General features: G+C 41.8%; 1 protein-coding gene across 1 annotated transcript; it reads left to right on the top strand.

Moving 5' to 3' along the window:
• Nucleotides 1-2,455: 2,455 nt before the first annotated feature.
• Nucleotides 2,456-17,176, top strand: LOC101481000 (TRPM8 channel-associated factor homolog). Its single transcript, XM_024804891.2, has 12 exons — nt 2,456-2,523; nt 3,810-4,485; nt 11,262-11,478; nt 11,646-11,937; nt 12,193-12,494; nt 12,598-12,772; nt 13,143-13,237; nt 13,781-13,994; nt 14,442-14,678; nt 15,016-15,233; nt 15,486-15,599; nt 15,900-17,176. Exons 2-12 carry the CDS (start codon nt 3,836-3,838, stop codon nt 16,134-16,136), a joined length of 2,751 nt encoding a protein of 916 aa, XP_024660659.2. The 5' UTR covers nt 2,456-2,523; nt 3,810-3,835; the 3' UTR covers nt 16,137-17,176.
• The last annotated feature ends 7,158 nt before the right edge of the window (nt 17,177-24,334 follow it).

Raw genomic sequence — 24,334 nt, 5'->3', positions numbered from 1 at the left:
CTCGGATAAAAGCCTCTTGCTCCTACAGCCTCCATCCTCTTCTAGAAGTTCTTGCAAAAAACTAAAAAAAACTAAATGTAACCAGAGTAAAGCAATCTATCTCTCTTCTTATCTCAGAAAGAGCTGTCGTAAAGCTTCTCACCTTTCAATTCATCTGTGCATCCAGCCTTTACATTACTCCCAAAATGTTGCCACAGTTGGCTATCACAGTCAATGAAAACTGTGCTTATGGTCAATCTCATAAAAAACTGTAGTTGTGTTCATATACAGGTGTGTCCCTCTACCCTTAACAATGACTTAAGCTGGGAAAGCTGAGAGGTCAGCAGGCATTTTCTGTTGAAAAGTTGAAAGTGATGCAAAAAATAAAGAAGAAGTTAGAGGAAAAATAAAGATATTTTGAATGCCAGTGACAGCATTTTAAAGAATCATTCCAGTGTTTTCAAAATCTTGTTTCTGCCCAGGTTTTCTCAGATTCTTGCTGCAGACAGACAAATGGACACCTGTCCATTCTTAAGATGAAGATATCACCATAAGATGAAGTAACACAAGATGTCATAGTTTGACTGTCTTCTCAAAATATGTCACTATACTCTGAGCTGACCCATTGATGTTAATGATTCATCAAACACATCCATCAACACCAACGCCCATGTGAACACTCATAGCTACAACTGGAAACCGTTGGTTGAGTCATTGGCCTGATAACCGCCTTCGTTTGACCTCTTAACCTGACAAATATTTGCTGAATTGATGATTTCCATGTCAGGTTTTGCACAATTGCCTTTACTTATACTTCTTTTCGTTTTGCACAGAAAGATTTGACCTTTAGTTGTTAAACATTGGACTGAGCACATACAGACATACACAGCAGAGTGTAAAGTGTCTGTGCATCTTTAGATGTGTTTGCTGAAAAAGTAGTTTGACCAAATAACTGTAGTTCTGTGTTTCTGTCCTTCTGTGTATGTGCTTTCGTGTCTATTCCATTTATGTAGGAGACAAGAGGAAAAATGCCCATTAAGCTTTTGCTACATGCACTAATGTCACGCAACACAGGGATGATGTGTAGTGTAAAACAGACTAACACTGGGTCTCATTTGTTTGGTGTCTCTTGGCTGTTCACAGGTCATTTTTTCTAAAGACTCTAAACTTGATACATGTAAGCTTTAGACTTTTAATACGTCAAAGAATTGCTTTTGTATTAACTTTGACGTGAGTCTAATTAGACTTAAGCAGGTTGTGTCTGATCTAATGAAAAGACAAACATCCTTTTTTTGTTTGTTTACTGATAAAGAATAAGGAGTATCCTCAGCTACAAGGAGTATTGGCAGGATAAGGTCAAAGGTCTCTCGATCACACAGTCACACAGTATTTCATTGTTTTGTCATATGCAGCAACACCAACACCTGTTCTAACTACATCATAGGTAGATTTGGAAACCCTGAGTTGCCTTAAAAACCTGATAACCACTTTCGTGTGACCTCTTGACCTGATCAGAATTGACTAAAATGATGATTTTCATGTATTCACTTTTATTTTGCACAGAAAGATTTGACCTTTAGTTGCTGGACCAAGCAGATTTACATTTTATACACAGACACACACACAGACAAGAACTGCTGTGTGTCATAGTTACAACAGCAACATGTTGCTGTTGTAACTATGATGCTTACAGGGAACTAGTTTAAAGGGGCATTTTCAAGGCTAGTCATAAATCTTCAGTCAATAACAACCCACCAGGCTGTGCTGTGAGGTAGCAGTGAGAACAATGAGAACACCTGAGCGTAAAAAGGAAGTACTTTTTGTTTCTGTGAAATAGCTCCAAGCCAGTAGGACTCTGTCTTAACCTGCTTTGGTTTTATGTTTCATTCTGGAGGCATGTGGGTTTTAAACGGCATAAAGTACAGTCTTCCATGGAAAGCTGAACTGACTGACGAATGTCGGTTGGAAAGAATTTACACATCGGCCAACCTCACTGGGTGTCTCACTGCCTCCATCAGGATTTTGGTGGATGAGCCTAACAGAAAGAAGTTTAAACTCAAATAGCAAAGAAAAATAACACATCGGTCTGTGATGGATTGTAATTAATGATGTAATATAAAAGAGGTCACCTAAACACATGAGATATCAATGGAAAGCCCAGGATGTCCTGGACTTAGTACATCGGGACTTAGCAGGATAGCTTAAATAAGTCAAAAGATATAGACCAAAAACAAATGTCCATTACAGAGGACATAAATGGATAGGTTGGTTCTTAGGAGGATATAACACATCAAAGTTCTCATTACCCATTCTCATATTTACATAACATTTATAATCTTTATAAACATTTGACTCTGTGGCCATAAAAAGAAATGCCTCCTTTCAGTGGTCACTCCCCTTGTATGTTTGTCCTCTGTTTTGCGTATCTCCTGATATAAGCAGCACCTTTCCCTGCTCTGAATTGCATTCTTTCTCCTGTTCAGTCACGTAGAGCTCCTGGTCTTTCATCTCTACAGCCTAATACAACAGAAAGGCATCTTTCAGGTAACACAAAAACCCTAAAGTGTTGTGTTTTTAAGTTGTGTTTGGTTGTAATGAGATCAGTGAAGAACAGCCTTTTATTTTTGCAGAATACATCTTAGCTTTTGATTTTCAAGTAGTCAAAGACTTGCTTTTGTATAAACGTTGACTCCAGTGTTATAAAACTTAATCAGGTTCCTTTTGCCTTACTGAGTAGACAGACATCTCTTATGTGTTAAGGTTGACCTATGTACTCCTTCAGGAGAATGCACCTCAGAATATGGAGGAAGAAACATGTTTATTACATTAACACAGACTCACACACAACAATACACACAACTCTGTTCTTAATTTTGTAACTGTGGAAATAGTTTGGGAAGTATTTTATTTCCAAAGAGAGGCATTTTCAAGGCTATTCATAAATCTTGTGTAAATAACAATAGTTAGGTAAATAACAGTGAGGCAGCAGTGACAATCACCTGAGTCTGAAGGGGTACTTGTTTCTGTGAAAATGCTCCAAACCAGTAGGACCCTGTCTCAACTTTCATTGTGTGTTATATTCACAATTGCCACTGTAACCAAATAATAATGGATTGGATTTATATAGCGCTTTTCAAGGCACCCAAAGCGCTTTACAATACCACTATTCATTCACTCTCACATTCATACACTGGTGGAGGCAGCTACAGTTGTAGCCACAGCTGCCCTGGGGCAGACTGACAGAAGCGAGGCTGCCATATCGCGCCATCGGCCCCTCTGGCCAACACCAGTAGGCAAGTAGGGTAAAGTGTCTTGCCCAAGGACACAACGACCAGGACAGAGAGCCCAGGGATCGAACCGGCGACCTTCCGGTTACAGATGCGATTTCCAACCCCCCTGCTTCTTGGAAGATTTTCTTTCCTTCCCTGCTAACCCCGAAGTAGCTGTGACACACTTCCTTTCTTCATTTTTTCAGTGGAAATACATTTTAAAACAATGATCTTTGCCAATTTGCAGAGAACACGTCATATTCTGATTAAACATTCATTTATGGTCACTTTTTGCACCAGTGGTGATAAAAGGAGCTGTGTCTTATCAGTGGTCCCTCCCCTTGCTTTTTCCTCCTTAGCACATAACCTTGTATAACCAGCTCCATTCTCTGCTTTCATTTTTATTCTTTCTCCTGTCCTGTCACGTAGAGTGTGTTTCTCTTAAACTGTTGGGCCACAGCGTAATACCACAGAAGGAAACTTTCAGCTATTTGGCTGTAATGAGATTAAACCTGATGTGTTAACAACTTCCTCTTTCTGCATCCTAACCTTATTCATCAGTCTACAGAGTGTAAATCCTCTACACTATGTCATCTAACCAATCATTCAAAAGCCAACATGAAGAGGCCTACGCCTCCCTGATGAAAGGCCTGAAGGAGCTGGACCTACAGGGACCCTATGTTCCCAGTGACCTGGTCCTGATCGGAGACCATGCCTTTCCTGTAGCAATGAACAGTCGAGGTCAGGTGCTGATGGCTGCCTCTCTGTACGGCAGTGGAAGGATTGTGGTCCTGGGTCATGAGGGCTACTTGACAACCTTTCCTGCTCTGGTAGAAAATGCTGTGACCTGGCTGAGAGGTGATGGATCTGATAACCTCTCTGTAAGGGTGCACAGAAAAGTCAGTGCAGTTGCTGATAACCTCCAAAAACCCAGCTTCCAAGTAGAAGTTGTGGGAGCTTTCAGTGACAGACTGGGAGTTGGTGTTTATGTGACTGATGCCTACAGCGTGGGCTCAGACCCAACAGAGCTGGTGGCGTTTCTGAAAGCTGGAGGAGGGGTGCTGATAGCTGGGCAGGCGTGGCATTGGGCTGCAACTCACCCCAAAGAGAACACACTGCATCAGTTTGATGGGAATAAAGTGGCAGGAGTGGCAGGAATCTACTTCACTGAGCGTTATGGTGAGGCGGAGAACCTGCCCGTCTACCCTCAGATCCCGTCCTCCTGGAAGTCATTAGCGTGAGTATTCTATATAGCTCTGTTTTACTGAACGTTTACAAAAGTTCCACTTTCCATATAATAACTTTTTGTGTGACCTTTTGAGCTTTTGAAAACAGTTTTTCTCTCATTGAAAGATTCTTCCTAAGGTTAAATTTGGGACTGATACCATTTCTTTATTAGCTAATTTAATTTATATTGGGATCTTCCCCTCCCAGCATTCCTGGATCTTGGATGAGGGGAGGATCATCCACAAAAGTCCATCAAAGGACTTAGTTTGTGTGTGTGTGTGTGTGTGTGTGTGTGTGTGTGTAACTCTATCTTTTCAGAAAAGTCAGTTTATGTCATGTTCCTGGGTCGAGCGACCCAGTGTTTGAGTTTTATGTATCTTTTGTATTCATTTGTGCCCTAGTTTAGCTCATCCAGTTTATTTTGAGATTGCTGTTTAGTCCTTTGTTCCTTAGTTGTTTATGTCATCTCCCCCTGTACTAAGTCTCCCTGGTTCATGCGTCATGTCTGCGTGGTTATGTTTAATTCATGTCATGTCTAATCTCCATGTTTCCTGTTTTTTCCTTTGAAAGTCTGTATTCAATGTCAGTGTATTCAGTTTCACTTCTCCTGTCCTGTCGTTTGGTTCATGTGTGTCATGCTGTGCTCCCACGTGTGGCCACTTCCCCTGATCATCCCTCATGTGTATTTAGTCTCTGGCTGTGTCCCAATTCAGGGTCTGTACGCTTGAAGTACGCATTTTAAATGCAGTTACGTCACCGCCACGCAACGACGGCTGTCCCAACCCAAGTGTACTTCAAATGCATACTCCAAATGCTCCGTCGATTTCCCCAAATATCAAGCATGGTCCGGTGCACGCTTCGTGGTCCCATATATCCCACAATTCATAGCGCGGCGGTGGGTGTGGAGAATTTTGCCGCAAAATACGGCAGAATGGAGCGGTCGGAGAGGTTTGTTTTTTTTTTCCAAACTTCATTGAAATTATAAAGCGAACAGTCAGTCATTCCAGTTCAGTTTGTACAGTAGACATACCAGGCAAATAAGAGTAACAATATACAGTACAATGAAATAAGAAGGATAAATAAATAAAGGGAAAAAAAAGAAAAAAGACAAAAAGGGGGGGAATGTGACAGACTTCATAACAACTTTGTACTTGAAAGTTGTGACAGCTCATTCGTTAAACATTTCTGAATTAATTTCAATCAATAATAAACCTTTTTTATTGGAAGTTAGAGTAAGAGAGTTTAAGTAATATTCAATTTCAATCAAAAACAAATTAAATGATGGGGTTGAGTTTTGAAATTTACATTTATGTATATGGAATTTCCCTAATAAGATGGAGCGGCCGAAGAGTGAACTGTCAAAAGTACTGAATATGACATCACTTATTTATGTGCGAATGTTTAATAATTAAAGTCAGTCATATATCCACAAACACAACAAGCTGAAAGTCAGTGATATATGTATATGTGTGTATATATATATATATGTGTGTGTGTGTGTGTGTGTATATCTATATATATATCTATATATCTCTATATATATATCTATATATATATCTATATATAGATGTATATAGATATATATATAAAAACACCCAGCACGCCCCTGCGGGCGGTTTATCCTTCAAGCTCGGGTCCTCTACCAGAGGCCTGGGAGCTTGAGGGTACTGCGCAGTATCTTAGCTGTTCCCAGGACTGCGCTCTTCTGGACAGAGATTTCCGATGTTGTTCCCGGGATCTGCTGGAGCCACTCGCCTAGCTTGGGAGTCACCGCACCTAGTGCTCCGATTACCACGGGGACCACCGTTACCTTCACCCTCCACATCCTCTCGAGCTCTTCTCTGAGCCCTTGGTATTTCTCCAGCTTCTCGTGTTCCTTCTTCCTGATATTGCTGTCATTCGGAACCGATACATCGATCACTACGGCCGTCTTCTTCTGTTTGTCTACCACCACTATGTCCGGTTGGTTAGCCACCACCATTTTGTCCGTCTGTATCTGGAAGTCCCACAGGATCTTAGCTCGGTCATTCTCCACCACCCTTGGGGGCATCTCCCATTTTGACCTCGGGACTTCCAGGTTATACTCGGCACAGATGTTCCTGTACACTATGCCGGCCACTTGGTTATGGCGTTCCATGTATGCCTTGCCTGCTAGCATCTTGCACCCTGCTGTTATGTGCTGGATTGTCTCTGGGGCATCTTTACACAGCCTGCACCTGGGGTCTTGCCTGGTGTGATAGACCCCAGCCTCTATGGATCTTGTGCTCAGAGCTTGTTCTTGTGCTGCCATGATTAGTGCCTCTGTGCTGTCTTTCAGTCCAGCTTTGTCCAGCCACTGGTAGGATTTCTGGATATCAGCCACATCCTCTATCTGCCTGTGGTACATACCATGCAGGGGTCTGTCCTTCCATGATGGTTCCTTGTCTCCCTCCTCTTTCTTGGGTTTCTGCTGCCTGAGGTATTCACTGAGCACTCGGTCAGTTGGGGCCATCTTCCCAATGTATTCTTGGATGTTCGTTGTCTCATCCTGGACTGTGGTGCTGACACTCACCAGTCCCCGGCCCCCTTCCTTCCGCTTAGCGTACAGCCTCAGGGTGCTGGACTTGGGGTGAAACCCTCCATGCATGGTAAGGAGCTTTCTTGTCTTTATGTCAGTGGCTTCTATCTCCTCCTTTGGCCAGCCTATTACCCCAGCAGGGTACCTGATCACGGGCAGGGCGTACGTGTTGATGGCCCGGATCTTCTTCTTACCATTCAGCTGACTCCTCAGGACTTGCCTGACCCTCTGCAGGTACTTGGTGGTTGCAGCTTTTCTAGCGGCCTCTTCATGGTTCCCATTCGCCTGCGGGATCCCCAGGTACTTGTAACTGTCCTCTATGTCTGCAATGTTGCCTTCTGGTAGTTTGATCCCCTCAGTTCTGACTACCTTCCCTCTCTTTGTTACCATCCGACTACACTTCTCCAGTCCGAACGACATTCCAATGTCATTGCTGTATAGCCTGGTAGTGTGGATCAGTGAATCAATGTCTCGTTCACTCTTGGCATACAGCTTGATGTCATCCATGTACAGGAGGTGGCTGACAACTGCTCCGTTCTGTAGTCGGTATCCGTAGTCAGTCTTGTTAATGATCTCACTGAGGGGGTTCAGGCCTATGCAGAACAGCAGTGGGGACAGAGCATCTCCTTGGTAGATCCCGCACTTGATGGTGACTTGTGATATGGGCTTGGAGTTGGCCTCTAGTGTTGTACGCCACATCCCCATTGAGTTCCTGATGAAGGCTCTTAGGGTCCCATTGATCTTGTACAATTCTAGGCATTCCAGTATCCAGCTGTGGGGCATTGAGTCATAGGCCTTCTTGTAATCAATCCAGGCAGTGCACAGGTTGGTCTTGCAGTCTCGGCTGACTGTTCTGTCTACCAGTAGCTGGTGTTTTGCGCCTCTGGTATTCTTGCCAATTCCTTTCTGTGTCCCGCTCATGTATTGACCCATGTGCCTGTTCATCTTAGCCGATATGATGCCTGACAGGAGCTTCCATGTAGTACTGAGGCAGGTTATTGGTCGGTAGTTGGAGGGGACCGGTCCCTTCTTGGGGTCCTTGGGGATCAGGACCGTCCGACCTTCGGTTAGCCATTCCGGGTGTCTCTCGTTAACTAGCAGCTGGTTCATTTGTGCTGCCAGACGCTCGTGGAGTGCAGTCAGCTTCTTCAGCCAGTAGGCGTGAACCATGTCGGGCCCTGGTGCTGTCCAACTCTTCATACTGGAGACCCTTTCTTGGATATCTGCCATTGTGATGGTTACTGGACCCTGTTCAGGGAGGTCGCTGTGGTCTGCCCTCAGATCCACTAGCCACTGAGCATTGCCGTTATGGGTTGCGTCCTTCTCCCATATGCTCTTCCAGTATTGCTCCGTCTCCAGCCTTGGTGGTGCTGTTCTCTTATTATTATTGTTCCCTTGCCACTGAGAGTACACCTTTGCTGGTTCTGTGGAGAACAGCTGGTTTATTCTCCTGCCTTCTATCTCTCTGGTGTACCTCCTCAAGCGGCTGGCCAAGGCTGTGAGTCTTTGCTTGGCAGTTTCCAAGGCCTCAGGTATGGACAGCTTGCTGTATTTCTCATGCACCTTCTTTGTCGCACCTTTCTGCAACTCAGTTAGTTGGCTAACCTCCCTCCGTGCTACTTTGATCTTGCCCTCTAGCCTCCTTCTCCATGGAGGGTACTGCCCCTTGTGGCTGTTCAACTTGTAGCCAAGCATCTCACTGATCACTGCTGCCGTATTGTAGATCAGCTTGTTAGTGTCGGTAATCGTGGTTGTAGGTATTGTCCGTAGTGCTGCATTAACATCATCTAGCAGACCTTCTGAGGGTACTTCACGTAATCTTGGTAACCGGCTACGGGGGATCCAGGTTTCAAGCTTGGCCATGATCCTATTTTTCAGGTCAGTTCCTATCGCACTCAACAATCCTTCTCCTATCGCACTTGGGGCTATGTACCCAATCTCGGGTGGGGGTGATGATATCTCCCCCCTGACCTGGCGTCCTGACTCCTCCTTGCCGTAGGATTTGTGTTGTACCTCGTCAATCTCTAGCTGTGAGAGCAGTCCCTTCTTTCGAATGTTGGAACACTGAGCTACTAGTTGTTTCGCCGTCATTGTGGATGTTGGGTATCAAAGAATCCATAGGTCCCTCATCCTATTCACGTAGCCCCTTCCGCCGGGGTTACTTGCGTAGTAGCATTCCTATATATATATATATATATATATATATATATATATATATATATATATATATATATATATATATATATATAGATGGCCCCAACTGACCGAGTGCTCAGTGAATACCTCAGGCAGCAGAAACCCAAGAAAGAGGAGGGAGACGAGGAACCATCATGGAAGGACAGAGCCCTGCACGGTATGTACCACCGGCAGATAGAGGAGGTGGCTGATATCCAGAAATCCTACCAGTGGCTGGACAAAGCTGGACTGAAAGACAGCACAGAGGCACTAATCATGGCAGCACAAGAACAAGCTCTGAGCACAAGATCCATAGAGGCTGGGGTCTATCACACCAGGCAAGACCCCAGGTGCAGGCTGTGTAAAGATGCCCCAGAGACAATCCAGCACATAACAGCAGGGTGCAAGATGCTAGCAGGCAAGGCATACATGGAACGCCATAACCAAGTGGCCGGCATAGTGTACAGGAACATCTGTGCCGAGTATAACCTGGAAGTCCCGAGGTCAAAATGGGAGATGCCCCCAAGGGTGGTGGAGAATGACCGAGCTAAGATCCTGTGGGACTTCCAGATACAGACGGACAAAATGGTGGTGGCTAACCAACCGGACATAGTGGTGGTAGACAAACAGAAGAAGACGGCCGTAGTGATCGATGTATCGGTTCCGAATGACAGCAATATCAGGAAGAAGGAACACGAGAAGCTGGAGAAATACCAAGGGCTCAGAGAAGAGCTCGAGAGGATGTGGAGGGTGAAGGTAACGGTGGTCCCCGTGGTAATCGGAGCACTAGGTGCGGTGACTCCCAAGATAGGCGAGTGGCTCCAGCAGATCCCGGGAACAACATCGGAGATCTCTGTCCAGAAGAGCGCAGTCCTGGGAACAGCTAAGATACTGCGCAGGACCCTCAAGCTCCCAGGCCTCTGGTAGAGGACCCGAGCTTGAAGGATAAACCGCCCGCAGGGGCGTGCTGGGTGTTTTTTTATATATATATATATATATAGATAGATAGATAGATAGATAGATAGATAGATAGATAGATAGATGTAGATAGATATATCATAATAATCTGACAATACTATAATATTGGCCATATTATATTTACATTACCACAGTGAGATGACTTTAGTCTCATGAACAACATTAACTAATTGTTATTTACTAACTAATCTTAAATGACTGTTCAGCACAGAAGTGAAGCCCAACAATCATGTTTTACAGTCCCGTGGTCTCAGCCTCAGATACTCAACTAATCAAAGTGATGTCATGACAAAAATGAATGACCAACAAAACATTTTTCTCCTTCATTTCTGTCAAACAATGCTGTATGTCACGTGTCTCGCGGTTAGTAACATGGTTGCTAGGCAACCTGAACAGCGCGACGAAGCGTATACCGTCCCATTTCACAAGCCTCTCACTTCCGCACTTCTCGTACTTATAGTACGCACCGTACGTAGTACGCGTAGTGCGCATACTTCAAGCGTGCAGACCCTGAATTGGGACACAGCCTCTGTGTTTCATACAGTCTGTGTCACGTCGTCTGTGTTCCCACCCTCCATGTCCTCCCGGCCAGTCTGTACATCATCGTCATTTGACCTTAGAACTGAAGAAGCTTCTCGGATGAGAGGTGAAACGTCTTCAAGTAACTTAAAGAAGTCCAGACGCTTTTCTTTGCAAGCTCCTTTGATCATCGTCATGGTTTTCTGAGTCTCCTTAGTTTATCAGTATCTGTTTCCCAGTTTAGTTTAGGTTCAGTTTAGTCACGGTGTTTCTGCTTTGTGTTGAGACCTGTCATCAGCCACAATAAAGGCTCGCTTTCAGTTTAAGTTTACTTCGGTCTACTCTCTTGTGTTCGCACCTGGGTCCACCACACACACCCCCGCACGGTCTGTCCCCTCAGATTGTGACAGTTTATTTTTACAGAGTTTATATAGTTTTCACAAATAGGTTAATTTACAAACCACTAATTTTTTTTTATATGAAGAAATGTGTACAATTATTCTTAAATCACTTTAATTCTGCACATGTCACTTTTCTATTCCACTTTTCAAATACAGGACAGGCAGGGATTTCAAGGATGACTTGGGGTTCTTACTCCAGGGGGTTTCAGAATTCAACCTCCCCTCTGAGTATCTGTGTTCTGAGGTTCTAGTCCACAGCCCACTAGCCTTTCCCATCGGCACTACAGAAGATGGACGACCATTCCTGGCAGGAGCCTACTATGGGCGAGGACGAGTCCTTGTGGTTACACATGAAAGATGTCTTGAAGTTGAGGTAGAGTCAACATTAAATGTTAGTCATAAAATTTCAAAGTCAAAATCTTTAGAGGGTTAGGTATTAGACCTCAGGATGATTGAAGTGAAATGTGTGCTGATTGGACTTGTCTTTGATATATCACCAAATCCATGACTTCCTTTGCTGCTGCTTTCCTTTGATTTTAGAGTATGGCTCCATTTTGGAGAAACGCCATTCACTGGTTGGATGAAGGGCGCAGAGGGGTTGTTGGTGTCATGGTGGATCCTGCACTCAAAGTTCTGAGTGAGTCTGGGCTGAAGTGCGAGAAGACAAACTTCAGGAAAGACCTCAGCGTGTTTGTGTGTACAGCGTATATCACTGAGCATTTGGAGGAAATTCAAAACTTTGTGGCAGAGGGAGGAGGCCTGCTGATTGGAGGACATGCCTGGTACTGGGCGCAGACACATGCTGGGCAAAATCCACTTACAGATTTCTCAGGTATGAAAATGCACCACAAGGGTTTCAAAATATACAGAGTAGAAATACTGGTAGTGTTCTTATTTTCCACCTAATTGTCCATGTGTAAAATGTGTTGTATACATGCAGTGCTGTAACAGACTTATACATTATAAGGTGTGATATGTTGTGATAAGTCAAGGATCAAAAAGGAGTCTTCTCATTAGTGGTCAAAAACAAAGTCAAGACATTTCCAACCACATGACTCAAAGTCAAACTGGCTTTACTTTTTTTCAGGGAACAAGATCCTGAACCAAATGGGATTGAGCCTGTTAGGAGAAACAATCCGTGCAGGAACATACAAAGCCCCTGTACCCAGCTGGCCGATTAAAGATACTTACCACTTCCGCCACCTTCTACACCGCTTTGCTGCCCATGTGACTACAGGTGTAGAACTTAGCAAGCATGAGGAGGGATGTCTTAAAAAGCTGGGCAATGACTGTGATGCTTATTTGCGCACAAAGGCACGTGGCTGCTTCTATTACACTCAAGTGTTGGCTGCACTCACTGATATGTTAAAGAGGTCAGGCCTGCCACAGGTGAGTAGAGAAAAAACATTTGAACAGCACAGACTAGTGCACTGATGATTATATGGCAGCTGTTAACCACTAAGATGTTACACTAATATGTTCTTCTTTCAAGGTGAGTGACAGCTGCCCTGCAAAGACGCCAAAAGACCATCTACTCCTCAGTTTGGGATCACCTGTATATGAGTTTTGCCTAAATCCTGAGGCCCTCCTGCCCTACCTCATCAAGGATAGGCCACTGATGCCAGACGTCTATAACCACAGGCTCAAGATCGATGTTACCACAGCAGGTCAGATTTCATGTTTGTGGACAAATGTGTCAACTGTGAATATGTCACAACCAGTGTGCAAGCCACACTCAAACACAAAACTTAGTGGGTCAGATTCAGTGAGTTTATTTACAGTCCAAGTGATTTGATAACTGCTTACAAAATCTTCAAGCAAGAGAAAATCCACAGTTTCTATCTACTAAGTCTGTAGGAACTCGTAGTGTTCACTAGTCAAATCCCTAACTTCCGATCCCACATGACACAGAAACGGATTCTCCCCCACAAATTTCTCTCTCTCAGAGATAGACGCCCAGTGACACCTTTTTTTTCAAATTTGTGTGTGTGTGTGTGTGTGTGTGTGTGTGTGTGTGTGTGTGTGTGTGTGTTTTAGATGGGGAAGAGTGGATCAGCACTGGTCTCTACCTCTCTCCTTGTATGAGTACCTACATGGTGATGCCAACTGAGATTATCAACAAGGAGTGGAAGGTGAAACCTACAAAATTGTATAATTTAAAGGTCTTTCTCCTTCTGATGACACTACATGTTCATGAAAACCTCAAGTGAGGTTTGCATGACTCCTTTTTACCCTTTGTAACTGTAACAAGGTCCATTTGTAGTTGCAGCCATTTCAAAGATTGATGTAACGACCATGACATCACCCACAGGTGAAGCTCTGTTTTGAAGCTTTTGGGAGTGTTGAGTTATGCTGTGTTGTGCTGCGTGGCGTGCCGCAACAGCCCCTTAGGTTCTGCCTGTTTGCAGCAAAGGTTCATTCAATCTAAAGGACCAGCCCCACTTGATTTTTTTCTGTCATTTAACAGCTCAAACCATCCCTGAAATCTCTTACTTGATTGGACGATATTGACACAGGAAACTAATAGCACACCACAAGAAAGAAAATGTAATCATGACAACTGCTTTGTAAATCATTCCTGAATGCACTCTGTATTCAGGAATGGGGCTGTTTGCAAAGGCGACGGGTGTTGTAATTTGACGCTAAATCCAATAGATTTTCCATTTTATCTACAGATTCAGATAGGCTGTCAAACTGATGACCTACATGACAAGGATGAGCTGAAGAGACCACCACGTGTTCATGAGCGATTTCCTGTTACATCAGAGATGATGCATGTGTCCAACCTGTGGGGGGGGCTCATCTACCTGGTGGCCCCACCCAACACACAAGTGAAGGGGTTGGAGATCATAGTGCAGAAAGCTGTAACTGTTCCATATTACAAGTCTGGTAAGTCTGTGGTTTATAACAGTGCTGTGTACTTTATGTCCATGGAGTTAATGGAAGATATCTGATAAGTCTTAATCTTATTCACTTGCATCACCTTCATTCTGATCCCAAGTGTTTTCAATGGACGATGCAGGTGAAACAATTTCAGTTCAACATGTTGAAAGTTAAGTAAAGAAAAGTAAACAAAAATCTAGTTAACAGCTTAACCCTCTCGTCTAAAACAGTGTACAAGGTTTGCTTAATTCTTATTATTCAAAGCCTTCAGCTTTACACAAAAGCCTGTTTTAAAACTTTAAAGGCTGTTTGAAGGGTGTAATCAAATGCATATGTGACGCTGAAAAATTACAGAAATACAAAATACAGATACTATAGAAAATGTTTATATTTTTTAAAATGCAGTAATTCAAAGCATTTTAATAGATCTGCTCCTCTCTTTGTTCTTTTCAGGTGCAACAACTGCAGCTGAATGGTTAACGCTGCGCACGGCTCCTGGGCCCTGGACAGAGTTGGAGTTTGAAAACATCGTCCTCACCGTACCATCACATGTTGTTCGGTGTCTGGAGCACCCCGAGGAGGTGGCTGCTCTCTGGGATGAAATCATGAGGGCCATTGCGGATCTGGCTGCCAAATCACACAAATTTCCCCACAAGGAGCGCTTTGTGACAGATGTGCAGATTTCTGCTGGTAAGTGCACTTTGACTCCCAAGGACATGAAACTAGTCCCAACTCACTGTGGATGACAAACAATTTAACTAAAATATCATGTTCATGCTCAGTGTGATACATTTTTATATTTGTTTTTGACTCTGTTGATGAGAGGATGCAAAGATTTCTAGAAAACAAAATATATATACAAAGAAAGGATGAGGAATATCAACTAAAGTAGAGACTACTGGATTACTCACATACAACAAGATCAAGATGATCTGGCAAAGGGTGGGATTTGGGAACTGACATGTGTCAATTCTGGTAGGTGAAAGAGGCAGGAAAACAAAATGTCATGTATTTTTCTTCTGTTAAGGCTGGATGCATTCAGGTTATCCCATCATGGCACACCATGCCTCAGCTGCTGAAGTAGTTGATGTTAAAAAAGGTAAACAACTGTGGGGCCCCATCCATGAACTTGGACACAACCAACAGAGAAGCTGCTGGGAGTTCCGACCACACACCACAGAGTGTACATGCAACCTGTGGTCAGTGTATGTGAATGAAGAGGTGCTGGGCATCAACAGAGCACAGGTAGAGCAAATCAAGTGTTTTTGACAGTCTCATTTGTTTTATATTAGTCAACATCAAGAAAACTCTTTTTGTATCCTATCACAGCACATCACATACCTTTTTCGCTGTGATCACATGATTTCATAACTACATAACATAAATAGATTTAAAACTCTTCTTTGTTTTACATCAATCATCATCAGAAAACTCATGACTGAGTTTGCTGTGATCACATGATTTAGCAACTATCTCATTCCATGTTCTTTCGTGCAGGCTCATGGTGATTTGACTTTAGCTAAACGAAAGAGTCGAGTAGAGGAGTACATCAAGGGAGGAAGGAAACTCAGTGACTGGAGTGTGTGGGTTGCCCTGGAAACATATCTGCAGGTGAGAAATTATAGAGAAATTTTGCTTGATCCATAGTAAAGAAAACACTTGATATGAATACAGAGGTGGGTAGTAACTAGTTACATTTACTTGAGCAAGTTTTTGAAAAAACTTTGCTTTTAAAGTATACTCGACCCACCTCTGTATGAATAAGACTGAAAGTCCATATAGACTTGCAGACTTATAGTGAAGCTAACATTAAATGGTAACAGGTTCTGATGCTTTGGTCAAGAGATTATTGCTCCTAACAAAGAAGACAGCAAATAGTTTGGCTTGTTGTTATAATTACCTTCTCTGTAGCTCCAGGAAAAGTTTGGCTGGGATGCCTTTAAGAAGGTTTTTGCTGCGTACCACCACATGAGAGACTTTCCTGATGACAATGACACAAAGATGAACCTGTATGCTGAGACTTTCTCGCAGACTGTGGGGATGAACCTGACCGGCTTCTTCAAGGCCTGGGGCTGGCCCATCAAAACAGCCACTGAGGAAAAATTGTCCCAGCTGCCTCCCTGGAATGATCACCCCATGATCCAGTAAAAATGAACTGAACACAACTGCAGACTAAAAAAAGTCATTTTAGTTCTCCGCAGTGAAACTTCAGTTCATTAAATTAATCTTTTCATGACATTTATTTCAATCTTGCATTGTATCCCATTTGAAAAGCGAATGTAGCGGCTTCTTTCACACTACATGCCAGAATCATTTACTCCAAATTGTTGACCTTCCAAATTAAATAGAACATTTCTTAAATTTTAATTAGTGCTGTCAGTGTTAATCTCGTTAAAATGACATTAACGCCATAACCACATTAAGGCAGCAAATCTCCTTCAGCAAGTTAACGTGGATCGCCCTGTGCACTGACGCATTAACGAGCTAACCGCGCAAACGCATTGATGCTGTGCAGCCCCGGGCACGGGCCAATCCACATTAATCATCCTGAAATAACCATGTAATACTTTCACTGAACTTTCTGGGATTTTCTTTGTTTCATGTCTGTGTTACATGACTGTACCTGCAGCATTGGATATAATAATTACTTTTTGCATCTTGACTGAGAATTGGTTCATACAATAAATGACACCAGTATAGTAATGCAAGTAATCTTGTTTACTTTTGTAATTAGGTTTTGTTATGCTCATGTTATTTTGGCTGCAAGGAGAGCAAAGTTATAACAATCAAAGAGCTGAAGTGAAACTGAGTGTTTAAAAACAGTGAAAAGTGTGACTGCAGCCACTGTCTGTTATTTTCAAACTTCATTTTGTGACCTTTGATGTTTTCCCCAAACTGTGCTGCAACATCCCTTTGTTTCTTAACTGAATTCTTGGTAAGACCAGTGGATGTTTTTCTTTGTTAATTCATTTTCATGTTTTGTATAGCCAGTAAAGCTGCTTGTACCAGCGCTTGAACTAGACATCTTTGACTGCAGTGTTTGTCTTAACTTTTAAAGTTGGCCACCTCTCTTTAGACCCATAGAGATAAATCACATCAGTCTTTCTAGAATGGTGGAATCTTCTCTTCTTTGCATTTTCAAATGCAGTGTTTGCCTCATCAAATCTAGAAATAAGAAATAAACATAAATTACAATGTACCAAAGTAAAGCGTTCTGTCCTTTCATCAGTGCTGTCATGAAGCTATTTGCATCCATCTTTTACATTATTTGACATTGGTAGCTGCAGTCGCTGAAAGCGCAGCTTATCTCATGGTCATAAGAAACTGTAGCTATCTCCATTTTGTGGGCAGACTCCATTAACAGTTACTGGAGACTTTCACAGTAAACTAATAGTAGAGCAGTGTGCCAGACAAGCTGCCACTGGCTCAACTTTTACTGGTCTAAAATCAGTTACAATCTGCGCTATGTGTGCATAGACAGCAATAACAATTACATGAGCGTCAATCCTTTATCTTTGGTAGCAACTCACAACTCGTGTAGTCTAATATCTCTGCTTTAATCATTATCAGTACTCCAAGAAAACCTTGGGAGAAAGTTGTGCAATTTTAAGTTGTTGTTAGAAATTTTATTTACACACTTAAAACATTGTGAACTATTATAATTCATATATATATATATATATATATATATATATATATAAAAATAAATTCCCTCTCGCCCCTGTGGGCGGTCAATCCTTCAAGCTCGGGTCCTCTACCGGGTCCTCTGTACACTATGGTTATGGCGTTCCATGTATGCCTTCCCTGCTAGCATCTTGCACCCTGCTGTTATGTGCTGGATTGTCTCAGGGGCATCTTTTAACAAGCTTACAAAAGAGTTTCCAAAACCAAATTTATGTAAAGTTGCAAATAAAAATTTCCAGTTAACTCTGTCAAACACCTTTTCTGCATCAAGAGACAATATTATGGTTTCAATATTTTTACTGCACGAGTAGTCTATTAAATTAAGTAGTCTACGTGTATTTGTTGATGAGTGCCTACCTTTTGTGAAACCAGTTTGGTCAGGATGAATTAAAAGGGGGGTTATTTTCTGTAATCTCTTTGAGAGAACTTTGCAGATTATTTTAAGGTCTACACTAATAAGGGATATTGGACGATAGCTTGTCTTTGCCTGGTTTTAGTAAGAGACTAATATTTGCAGAGTTCATATTTGGTGGTGGTCTGCCATTTTGTTTGATTTCCTGCAACATTGTGAGAAAAATTGGTGTCAGAATGTAAATATGTATATAGTTTCAGTCAGGTTTCAGAGCTCATCAACGTACAGAAACACTTTTAGTAAAGGTTACAAATGATCTTCTTGTGGCCTCTGGCAGCAGACCCATCTCTGTGCTTGTCCTGCTAGACCATGGAAGATTGAACAGTAGTATGTGTGTGTTTGGAAATCTGTGGTTTGACTATATGAAAACTTAAGCTAACATGAATTTCGAATGATGATGTTTATATGATGAGTACTTGAGCCAAGAAGTAATAGCAGAAAAGACAACTTGTAAAATTAAAATTTAATTTATTTATATTGGCCCTGCGACAGACTGGCGACCTGTCCAGGGTGTACCCTGCCTCTCGCCCTATGACAGCTGGGATAGGCTCCAGCGCCCCCCGCGACCCTGAAAAGGATAAGCGGAAGCGAATGGATGGATGGATGGAATTTATTTATATATTTTTTATGTTTATTTCATTAAATTCCTTACTTTAGGAGGCCAGTTTCCGAAATGTATCTAAATGCAGTTTGTACAATAACATCTTTACATCCTGGTGCCAGTTGGCCTCTGTTCATGAATAGAAGAATTTGCATTTGCAATAAATGTGCCCCATTTAAACACATAATGAGTTTTACAAATAAATCTAAACCTAAATCTTCTCTAAGAGATATGATTTATTGTGCAAATAATTTATTTCCGGTATTTCACTGTTTTATTCGTCATACACTGTCATCAATACCCATGTGAACACTCATAGCTAGAACTGGAAACCGTTGGTTGAGTAATTGGCCTGATAACTGCCTTCGTGTGACCTGTTAGTCTGACTAATATTTCCTGAATTGATGATTTTCATTTCAGGTTTCTCAGCGTTGTCTTTACTTATACTTCTTTTTATTTTGCACAAAAATATTTGACCTTTAGTTGTTGGACACTGCACTGAGCACATACAGATTTGTACACAGACACACACAGAGACAACAACTGTTGTGTGTGTGAGTCTGATGTTGTAACTGTGATGCTTACAGGGAAATAGTTTAAAGTGTCATTTCAAGGCTAGTCATAAATCTTCAGTAAGTAACAACCCACCAGTCTGTGCAGTGAGGTAGCAGTGACAATCAGAACACCTGAGCCTGAACAGGTAGTACTTGTTGTTTCTGTGAAAAAGCTCCAAGCCAGTAGGACTCTGTCTTAACTTGCTTTGGTTGTATGTTATATTAGAGAGATAATCCCATACAGCTTATGACAAAATTTGATCCGAAGTGATTGATGGCCCTAATCACGACCTTTTGACCTCCCGCCCCTCCCCCCCGGAAGCGTGTAATGAGCGTGACGAATCGCATCCGGAGAAGGGGTGTGGGAAACCCCCCGCGTGTCGAATTGCATCCTGAGAAGGGGGGGTGAACCCCGGAAGCGCGCCATCTGTTGCTAACCGTGTCGAATTGCATCCTGAGAAGGGAGGGGGGAAACCTCCGGAAGCGCGTCATCTGTTGTTGGGAAAAAAAGTTTTTAGAGGGAGGGGGAAACCTCCGGAAGCGCGCCATCTGTTGGAGGGGAATAAAAAAGCAGAGAGGTGGAGTCCGTCACAATTTCTAAGGCACAGACACAAGATGGATTTCCTTCTGCAGCCCAGCAGCGTTCCTGTGTCCGATGAGATCTGCTCTCCCAAAGAAGAAGGCTTTGAATATGACATATTCAAATACAGCATATTTACTATGGAAGGCCTCGATCCGGACCTTATGACCCTACCGGAAATACTCCGGAAGTGTCTAGTCATTTTCAGACCTGATGCGTCATGTTCCCTAAGCACAGCGGTGATGCAGCAGATGATTCTGTGATGTATAGAGAGACAGAGCGGATGTAATTTTACTTTCTTAAGCTGCACCGGCGTTTGTAATGGAAATAAAGAGTGACTTCCTGTAGAGATTTCAATAGTATTTTATTTTCCTATAATACAGACGCTGTAAAAAACCTTTAAGATACACCATAGCTTGTGATGAAAAGAAGAACTTTCTATCCGCTTGTAACCTACAGGCTGCCTATGTGTAAAAAAAAACGAATAAATATCCCTTAGTGAATACTACTTTTCCTTTTGAGAGACTGAAAAACAAACCATGTAACCTACAGGCTGCCTATGTGTAAAAAACGAGTAAATATCCCTTAGTGAATACTACTTTTCCTTTTGAGAGACTGAAAAACAAACCATAATTGCAGCGACAGGCGATCTTGTTTCACACACACACACACACACACACACACACACACACACACACACACACACACACACACACCGCGGGCCAAGGAGGAGTTTTTTTCTTCAATACTTTAACAATAAGTTTTCTCAATAGATAGAAAATGATGACGCTGAGGAGTCCGATATTATCATTGCTTGTAACCCGGTAAATAATTTCGTACATCTCCCCATAAAACAAGTCTTAGTGGAAAAAAAGCTCATATTCGAATAAGTTTATTCCCCTCTGTGGGAAAGAGTTTTTTTCTCAGAGTCAACCATGAGGCGAGTTTTGTCAACAGCAAGAACAACTGTTGCCCATAAAGTAAAACAAATATCCGCCTCTAAGTCGTATTTTACCGTTGCAGAATGTGGAAAACAGACAGCCCTCACAGGAGGCACCCAGGGGCCCACCTCACACACCATAGTTAAAATATTTAAATTTCAACTAAATTTGTAGTAATGATCGGATTTCCTCACTTATCTACACCACACTCCTTGTCCTTGATTTCTTATCGTTTCTTATCGTTCCTCTGTCCCTTAATAGAAACCACATATATAGAAACTATCCTCCCTTTCAGTTGTCTTTTGCACTTCCATATCGCAAAGCAGTTACTGTAGGTTATTTTCTGCTTATGCATTAATGTAATTAATTAACTTATTTATCCTTAAGTAAGGTAATGACTTGAGTTCTAATGCTTTTTGTCTCTTGAGTTAGCTGTCAATGTGGGATTTTTTCCCCCTTTTGTCCAGTTAAAGCTGCCTTTCATTCTTCAACACAGCTTAAACTCTAATAGGTAAGCTTTCTTGTAATTTCTTAGTTCTGCAGGCTTCTTGAAAGACATCCGAGACTCTTCTTTGGATGCTGGCTGCCTTTTGTTTTGTTTTCTGTCAAGATGATCCCACACTGCTTCGATTATCTTGAGGTTCGAACCCTGGAGAGATCAATCCATGACTGATGCGTTGTTTCATCCAGGCATACTTTGACTACATTGGCAGTATGTTTGCGATCATTGTCGTACTGAAAAATGAAGTTGAAGCCAATCAGACACTACGTGGTATTACATGGTCGATCAAAATCTGGTGGAACTTTTCTACATTCATAATTTGATTAATTTGGATAAGAGCTCCAACAACACTGGCTGAAATCCAGCCTCAAAGCACGGTAGAGTATCCACGCTGTGTTAAAGACGGCTATAGACATTCACTGTTGTATCTCTCTTCGGACCTCTTCCATGCATATTTCAAATTTGGATTCATTACTCCATAAGACATATTACAGCTGATTTCTTTTTCCAGTCAATTTCTTGTGTAATTTGGCACACCTCAGCCTTATTTTTCTCTGTTCTCCTTCCTTAAGAATGGCTTATTAACAGCCACCCTTCCAACTCAGATAACTTTTGATGAGGTTTCATGAAATGTTTACAGCACTTGAGTTACTCGCCACGGCCATCCTAAATGTTAAAAACACTAAACTTTAATTCTAAATTACGTAATTAACGTTAACCAGAAAAAACAAGCCAAAGTCGAAATGTTGCTGAGCTGACCTGTGGTATGCTATGTCTTCTAAAGCACATATAATGTAAACAGAACTGGTCTTTGCACAGAAGCCTGTGGAGCTTCATAATTAACCTCAGTGTGTGAAGAGGACTCTCCATTTAATAATAGCTGTAATAAAATGTTCTGGCCGACGGTGTTAAACGCTGCACTTGGGTCTAGCAAGGAAGATTTCAACTTTTCAATACGAATGAAGGCTGAAAACTGATTAATGTCTGATGATCTTTTTCTGTGCTTCTTCAAGTTTGTAACACCAAACATATTAAAGGATGATGTAAGGCTCACAGGAAGAGTTTAATTAGACACACATTTACTATTTTTCTTTATACTCTTTCTTTCTTGACATGTTTAATATGATTACTATCAGAGGAGAAAATGAACCTTGTGTAGTCTAAAAACTTTTTTATTTAATCAAACTGTAATGTTGTTGAACTCTGACGGACGTGTCTTTTAATCTTGTCAACAAATCCTTAATCATCTAAATCTGCCATTTATCATCTTGTAAAATGTTCCCTCTGCTTCTGTTGCACATCTCCCCCCGGACACTCTCTGCTTCACCAGCCCTGTGCAGGTGGTCCAACCCCTGCCTGCCTCCTTAAACTGGGGTGTTTAAATCTCTTTACCTCTGTTGTGAACTTCACACAAAGTTTGTGGTAACAAAATCAAACTGACGAGGATCTCGTTTGAAAAACACACACACTCACGAGACAAAATAAAAACAGACTGCTCAAAGCAAAAGCAGAGCCCTCACAGCTGGTAGTACAAACACAGTGACAACATGCGTATTAGATACCCTCAGTGCCAAAAGCATAAATATGAAAAAATGTGATCACCAAGAATATCCTAAAAATGGCATTGAGGTGGGTGTTACAGTAAAGAAAAAAAAAAGTAGCCAAATTTTCATCGGAAAATGTTGAATTTTAGTAAAAACAATGCTCTGTAGTTTGATACTGTCGTTACAGACAAAGCAGATGTTTAAAGCCTTTGGACGCACATTTGAAATGCACTCATTCTCCTTATCAGCTGGAAACATTAAAGCCGTAAAATGACTTTTTCAAACGGATAAAAACTATTGAACAGCAGCAATGTTGAGCCTGTTCCAAAATTTGAATGTACATGTGTTGAAGGTGCGGGTCTTGTTGAATTATTAAACATACTTTCTTTAATTTTTCGAGCCACAAAAACAACAACTTTTAATTTTCTTCTGCTTGAGTCTCGGCCTCGGGTAGCTCTACTTATCATTGCTCAGTCAGTTGTCTGTTTGTGCTACTTTTTTTCAAGGAGCAGTGGATTATTGGTAAGGGTGACTTTATGTGTTTAGCTACTTAAGTGGAAGTACTGTGGAAAGTTTTACCTTACATACATAGATCTACCAGTACAGCTTCTGAGGTAACTGTTTACAAAATGTTATAATCTATTCAAAGGTTCTTTGCAATTTTACATTGATAAACATTATCCTTAACACATTTGGCCCACATAAAGTACTATGACCATCACACTGTCATTTAGAATTGTTTAAATAACTCGTGTCTTAAGTCCTTCCATCAAACAGAAAATTTAAAAAAAAAAAAACATGGTTCACTTTTATATCACAAAATGTTAGAAATATAAGCCGTTCATAACAACCTGAAAGGTTGGGAGTTTAAAATGCAAACCGATGGAAGCAGAAGTAGAAGACTATAATGTCTCAGAGCACACGGTGTCTATTAATGTGTAGACATGTATAAATAAGAGCTTAATAAAGATGCTTAATTTCTTAAGAAATAAACAGGTGGAGTGATCTTTATCAAAAGTGGATGTTGCATCTGTGGCTAAACCCCTGTACCCAAAAAAACTTTAAAAATCTACTGTGTGTGAGGCTGTGTAAGTAAAGCTTGCCCTTCACACCTGCGTGTAATAAACCATTTGTTGGGGGTTGTGGATTTGTCACCTCAGCATTGTGAAAGTGGGGAAACATGTTTCTGGCTGTGCATAAGATTCCTCCTTACAACTTAGAATCTCAGTTCTAAATGAAATTCAGATGTTTTTTTTAAGTATGGCTAATGTATTAATTGACTTCTAAGGCACACACACACACACACACACACACACACACACACACACACACACACACACACACACACAAGAACAACACAGAGAAGAAGAAGAGGGGGTCGTTTTACTACACATCATAAAAACGCAATCATTCATCTTCCAACTGTATCTTTCTGTTCTGGCTTTAGAGTCATAGGTTGTTTACTGAGCCGTACTTTGGGAGTCATACTGTTGTGATACTGAGGAGAAAAGGGTAAGGTTTGATAGAC

The sequence above is a fragment of the Maylandia zebra genome, linkage group LG14 (genome assembly GCF_041146795.1).
Source record: "Maylandia zebra isolate NMK-2024a linkage group LG14, Mzebra_GT3a, whole genome shotgun sequence".
Lineage (NCBI taxonomy): Eukaryota > Metazoa > Chordata > Actinopteri > Cichliformes > Cichlidae > Maylandia > Maylandia zebra.
This window is presented reverse-complemented; position numbering and strand designations above follow the sequence as displayed.

What these genes read in the sequence shown, in the direction of transcription:
- LOC101481000 (XM_024804891.2), top strand. Translation starts at nt 3,836, where the DNA reads ATGTCATCTAACCAATCATTCAAAAGCCAACATGAAGAGGCCTACGCC. An exon ending in AAAGATGTCTTGAAGTTGAG is followed by an intron (nt 11,479 to 11,645) that starts GTAGAGTCAACA and finishes CTTTGATTTTAG; the next exon opens with AGTATGGCTCCATTTTGGAG. An exon ending in AGATGTGCAGATTTCTGCTG is followed by an intron (nt 14,679 to 15,015) that starts GTAAGTGCACTT and finishes TCTTCTGTTAAG; the next exon opens with GCTGGATGCATTCAGGTTAT.